The 6,515-nt window shown below is 34.4% G+C and overlaps 1 protein-coding gene across 1 annotated transcript; it reads right to left on the bottom strand.

Moving 5' to 3' along the window:
* Positions 1 to 4,488: 4,488 nt before the first annotated feature.
* LOC128126606 (polygalacturonase-like) lies at positions 4,489 to 6,271 on the bottom strand. The gene is made up of 3 exons (XM_052764444.1): positions 5,736 to 6,271; positions 5,352 to 5,641; positions 4,489 to 5,244 (listed from the first exon to the last, which is right to left on the bottom strand). The coding sequence occupies exons 1-3, from the start codon at positions 6,171 to 6,173 to the stop codon at positions 4,797 to 4,799; spliced, it is 1,176 nt and encodes a 391-aa protein (XP_052620404.1). The 5' UTR covers positions 6,174 to 6,271; the 3' UTR covers positions 4,489 to 4,796.
* Positions 6,272 to 6,515: the final 244 nt, after the last annotated feature.

Genomic DNA, 6,515 nt, shown 5'->3' with positions numbered 1-6,515 from the left:
AACGAGATGTGAATAACCATGCAAATTAGCTTGGTACTCTCGATGTCACTTATCATCTCCTTTTAATGTACCGGTTAACCACATGCGCTCCATTAATTAATCAACGATACTTTTCGAGACACCTATTACCACCCTTTATTAGTCCCATATTACTGTGTCGGTTAGCCACACACGCTCCACTAACGACTTATAAAGGGTAATGTGTAATTTCATGGATTAGCATTAAATTCACATTTTTCCTAAGGTAACTAAGTGTGGGATTTTAGAAAATAGTTTAGTTACCTTTTATCATTATACTTTAATGAGATTATGTCCTATCAAACCTGTTCGGCTAACGACCATTCACCAATCAAGGAAGCTGTGGGTGAGGGTGGACACCAATTCAACAACCATTTTATACGCAGTTTCCGTATACACCGATTAGAGATTGGCTTCGTGAATGAGACGTACTAGCGGTTCGACTGACTTGGTCTTATACATATAATAAATATTAAAAATTTAATTTTACATATAGTATAAGGTGTATTTTAAAACATTTTAAAACTCCAAGGGTTTAATCTTTTAATAAATTAAACTTTTAATTTAATTAAATTTAAACCATCTTATGGATTTATTGATTATCTTTTAATTAATCATTTAAATAAATTAATAATAAGACCCATAAGTATTTTAAACTTTTCAAAATAAAAGGGTTTTTAACTTTTAAATTTAAATTTAGAAATTAAAAGTATTTAGTTTAAATTTAAAAATTGAAAACAAATGATTTAATAATTATCTTATTAATTAAAAATTTAATTAATTTATTAAATCAATTAAAGATTATCCAATTAAGTTGATCAAGATAATTTAATGCTAGCCCTCTCCCCTAATTTCAGAAAATATGGGAGGGACAAAACAAATTTTATAATTATCCAATTAATCAAATAAGGAGATAATTACCAAAAATAAGATAACCCCACCAAAAACCCTAATTTTCGAAAATAGCAAATCGTAGAGAGGAAGGCAAGGGTTTCAATCCTTACCATTTTTCGAAAACTTAAGGGTTAAGGAAACCCAAATTTCAAAATTTGTAGGGTAAGGGAAAGGGTTAAAACCCTTCCCGAATTTTCGAAACCTTGGGGCCTAAGAAACCCTAATTTCGAAGTACATTAGGGCTTATTTGCCATAAACCCTAATTTGATCAATTCACCAATTGTATTCCATTCAATAGAAAACAAGCCAATGCTCTGATACCACTGATGGGTTTTGAGCATTACAAAGAAAAAACCTATGTGTGCATGCAACCCCAATTGAAGATCAATGTTTTCTCTAATTGAACATACAACATTGGAACATCAATTGTGAAACCATAGGAATCATATACTATTTACGAAAATGGTATCTAGGGTTAGAAAACATACCTTTGATTGTTATTGATGAATAACAAGAAACCCTTATATTGTTGAAGCTTAAAGAGAAAACACCACAAATGTTGTGCCTCAAATGGTTCACAACCAACACTAGTAAGAGGATAGCAGAGGAGAGAGGGGAAGAAGCTTGAGAATTTTTTCTATCTCTAGAGCTAATAGAATGGACGAAAATATAAAGGCTAAAGATCTTATTTATAGCTATAGTAGGAAACTGTGGAAACCCTAATTTGAATATTTCATATTAGCTAATTAGGGAATATTTCATATTCCCTAATTATCTTAAAGGATATTCTAAAAACCCTAAAAATACGCTTAAAAACCATCCACCACCTTTGGATAAGGTTCTAGAACCCTTTGTTCACCTATTGAACAAGTACATCTTACGTTCTTGCACTTTTAATTAATTTCTTTAATACCAAAATTAGTTCCAGTTAATTTCTGATTAAATATTGTTATTTCTAATTAATATATTATTCTCACAATATATAAACAAATCATTTATTCCAATTTATCGATCAAATAATAAATTCAATATCTCTCTCCAAAAGTCATCATCTCCAGTTTCTAGTTTAGAGGATAACCCAAACGGACTATGCTACTATCAATTTACATATATACCAGTTATACTTATGGGCTTTGACACCTAATTCAACACTATATGTTTTATTTTACTAACGACGTTGGTTTTTTCATGTGTAAATACTAAATAATAATTTTTAAAATTTTATTATTTTAACTAAATAATAATATCCGCGTGCAATGCGATAGGATTCACCTAGTATGTGAAATAATCATAGCCTTAGTGATGTATTAATTTACTATGGCTTGATTAGGTAATGCCTCAAAATTACATATAATATGTAAGTACAATGCTATAACTGAAAAAAGTAGGTTGTTATAACTCACAATCCCATTTAAAGTACAATACTATAACATAAAAAACAATATACCGTAAGATGATATATATATATATATATATATGTATGTATATATATATATATGTATGTATATATATATATATATATATATATATGTATGTATATATATATATATATATATATATATATATATATATATATATAAACAGTATCATATTTAAATGACCCGCTAAGGTGGAGACTTAAGTGGCTGAATGTTTTGGACTGCAAGATTCAAATGACTCGCCAAGGTGTGGACTTAAGTGGCATGATGTGGCATGTGTTTTTAGTGAAAAACCCTAATTTCGGGAATTAGACCATATATAAAGAACATTAAGGCTATGGTTTCGTGATCATTCAACCTCTATCTCCCTCGAAAACTCAAAAACCCTAACCCTAGCCTTCGTTGAAGTTGTGAGCTCGTTCTTGGTGCTTTTTGGTGATTTTTTAAGGAGAAGGAAGCCCTTGGTATAGTATTTACTTAGCAATCATCATTTTCTTCAGGTAGCACATCTCCTAAACATTGGTAATTTATTAAGATCCAACCTTTTCTTTTCCATGTTACTAGATCTCTTGATTTTGTCCCTTTTCTTCATATCTTGATGGATTTGAGTGGTGGGATCTCATAAAGTTTGCAACTTTATGAATCTACATGTCAAATAAGGTATTTGGTGTCTTAGATTTGATTTATAAATGAGTTTTGGTGTCATGCATGGAGTTTTGGTCATTAAACCCTAGTTTTAACCTATTAGGAGTTCAAGACACGCATTGGACATGCATATCTAGAAAGCATGGTTTTTTATAATATTTTTGGTACATGAACCCTTCTGGAATCGTTGGTCATGAGATCTTTAAGATTATGTGCTTAATGATTAAGCCATTGTGTGTTTCTGCCCATTTTGAACCTTAGGGTGAGATCTTTGCGTCATGGAAGCTCTTAAGGGATAAAGTTAGAAACTTTATTCATTTAGACCATAGAACGGACCATATATGAGCTGTAGAACTCTTAGAATCGAAGAAAACGACTTAACCAATTAAGATGTTTGAAACCCAGTGCCCACTGTGTGGTGACTGGGCTAGAGGCAACTGTTTTATTGTTTTGTACCGTGGCATGGCCATGGATGGCCACAATGTGGCGACCAGCTGGAGTTGTCTTTGACTTTTGACCGTTGATTGTTTTTGACTTTGACCAAGTTTGAGTTAGGGGTATTTTGGGTACCATGAGCAATAGATTGAGATTAAGTCACAGATGTTTTATAGGTGACCTGTAGAGTTGGCTTTCGGAACAACATTCATTTCTGCTACCTTTACATGTTGAGGCTAGCGCACTTGGCTAACATTGATGTTCTAAACTAACAACTAACTAGGAGGTCCTGGGTTCAATCCCACTGAAAAGAGAAAATTAATTATTTGCCGTTCCAAAAAAAATTATTTGTCATTTTAGTTATGTAATTAAATTGGACACCCGTAAGTTTAAATCCTAGATTCGCCATGACCATTTGAGTAAGCACCATGATTTGAGGATCTGCCATGACCATTTGAGTAAGCACCAACTAAGTACTTTTGCTAGAGTTCAATAAATATGATTTAAAATTTGTTTTTTTAGTGAAATTTATAAGCAATGTGCATGCTCTATGTATTTCTTTTAGAGACTTTGCAATTGCAAACTTTATTTATTTAATTTGCAATTGCAAACTTTATTTATTTAATTGTACTAATTGTAGACCTTGAAACGAAATGCACGTCACAAAAGTAAAGTAAGTAGTATTGCATAAAGATTATTATTGTATTAATTTTTTAATTTAATAAAATTTTCCCAGGTGCCATACTTCATTAACAAAAAAATCATTACGAGGGTCCTTTTTTTTGCCCCGGGTCTCAAATCGGCTTGGACCGTCTCTAAGCATCAACGGTGGGTTCCGGAGAGCTAACAGTACCATGCGCGTAACTTGTGAGTTTCTGATAGGCAACGAGTCGCAGAACCTGATTGTGCCGCAACAAAATAATTAGAAGACGATAGCTTAATTATAGAATATGAAGTAGAGTGGCAACATTAGCGGAACAGAAGCATGCATCTGTGGTGGAGTTATTGGCCGCCAATGGCAACAGTAGGGAAGAGAGAGAAATCGCAAATGGATTGGTACCCATGTTGTATATTGAAGAATATATAAAGTACAAGTTACAACAAATACGAAATAACAAATTATCCTATTTTACACGATCTATGTACACAATCGATCGTCTCTCTGATGCTTTGTTCAATAATTAACAACTAGATCTACCACAAAAAGAGAAAAAGGTGTCTGCTTGTTCGGATGTATCAAACACGAGTTTGAGTGTCTATCAGAAATTCTCGTGCTTCAACTAATTTTAGAGTTGGAAGTCCAATCTTTTTGTTGTCTGCTAATTCGGATGTATAAAAGTCCCGAATAAGATTGCCTAAAAAATTAGCCTCAAACGAGTACTTTAATTAGAGACAACTTGTTGGTTGAAGTAATCCAGAAGCAGTGCCAGCAGCATAGGAGCAAGAGGACACTGCTGGTTGACCCCCATATTTGAGGTTAACATCCTTTAGTCTAATATTAGTGCATGGCTTCCCCTTTCTACAATCAAATTTCACTGCCACCCGTGTTGCTGATGTTCCATGTACATCCTCGTACAGCACGTTGCTGATCTTTACTCCTGAAACCTGATTCGGGCAATTCTCATTGTTTGGGCAGTAATTTGCATCTATTAGTATCGGATTTTTTACGTTCACCATACTTGCATGCTGGAAAACAACATCCTTCACGAATCCATTGCTACGTCTTGCCCATGTCTTTATCCTTAAACCATTGTCACTACCTATAAATGTTGCGGTTTTTACAGTAACATTCTGAACACCGGCTTCTACAACGTCCCAACCTAGACTCCCGATGCTGCATCCACATAACACAACTAATTAACACATACACAAACACACTTAGGAGAAAAGCAATATCATAGTTTAAAACAAAAACATAGTTGTTAAAAAGTACTCATGTACCTGATGCCATGACCGGGGCCACAAACCACCTTCTCTATCCAGACATTAGAGCTGCCGGGGCCAATGGAGATGCAGTCGTCCCCTGTAGAGATCTTAGAGTTCAAGATGGTGACGCCAGTGGAAGATGATAAATGGATACCGTCTGTGTTAGGGCTGAGCCTGGGTGCTGAGACGCTCACCCCTTGTAGCTTGGCATTGGTGCATGCATATAGCAGGATGTGGAACATTTGGCTGTTTAATGACCTTAAATTACGGATCACTATGTTCTGGGAATGGTAGATGCCAAGTGTCTGCAAGATTAATGATATATAAATAATCTTAGAAAGGAAGTTAAAATCAACATCAAAGTTTATAAGGGGTGCATGCAAGCATAATAGTACGAACCGTAGCTCCTTTAGGACATGTCTTTCCAGAGGATTTGCAGGCCCATAGAGAAGAACCTTGGGCATCAAGGGTTCCACCGGAGATTGTAACATGGTTAGTCCGGTAAAACTTAATCCAAATTTGGGCGTTGCCTATTGCATTATAGGTTGAGGGAGCCACCAAAGTACCATCTATCTTCATCGTGATGGCTTTGCTCTTACATGCTTGGCCGGAGAATGTGATTGCAGAACCAATCAAGTACCTGCCAATGGGTACATAGATGATGGCGGGATTTGTTGTACTACAGGCCAAACCCCATGCTTTTAGGAATGCACTTCTTGAGTCTAAGCGGCCATTTGCTTTGGCTCCAAAACTTAGGACGTTATATGTTACCTTTGCTGAATATGAGTACTGGAAGAAGAGGAAAATCAAGACTGGGATAGCTAGTTTGGTGACCATGATGAAGTTATTATGAATTGGTATAGTGTGTATACCCAACCGTTGATCGGTTATTTATATCAATTGAATTGATTACATAATCCAGGTTTGTAGGTTTGGGGGTTTGTATTATTGGTAATGATTGAGAAGAAGTAATCCCTATGTATGTACGTACCGATCAACCATCGAGATGGTAACATGAACGGAATATTAATCATGTAACCTCAATTTTATATCCTTTAACAAGTCTGTGTATTTAAGATTTCACTAAATGTGGTTTGAAATATTGATAAAAAAAGTTTATTTAAATGCTACGATTTTATTTAAATGATATAAATGGTATTGGTAGATGTTATAATATTT

The sequence above is a fragment of the Lactuca sativa genome, chromosome 6 (genome assembly GCF_002870075.4).
Source record: "Lactuca sativa cultivar Salinas chromosome 6, Lsat_Salinas_v11, whole genome shotgun sequence".
Classification (NCBI taxonomy): domain Eukaryota; kingdom Viridiplantae; phylum Streptophyta; class Magnoliopsida; order Asterales; family Asteraceae; genus Lactuca; species Lactuca sativa.
This window is presented reverse-complemented; position numbering and strand designations above follow the sequence as displayed.

What these genes read in the sequence shown, in the direction of transcription:
- LOC128126606 (XM_052764444.1), bottom strand. Translation starts at nt 6,173, where the DNA reads ATGGTCACCAAACTAGCTATCCCAGTCTTGATTTTCCTCTTCTTCCAG. An exon ending in CATGTCCTAAAGGAGCTACG is followed by an intron (nt 5,642 to 5,735) that starts GTTCGTACTATT and finishes TTAATCTTGCAG; the next exon opens with ACACTTGGCATCTACCATTC. An exon ending in GGCCCCGGTCATGGCATCAG is followed by an intron (nt 5,245 to 5,351) that starts GTACATGAGTAC and finishes ATGTGGATGCAG; the next exon opens with CATCGGGAGTCTAGGTTGGG.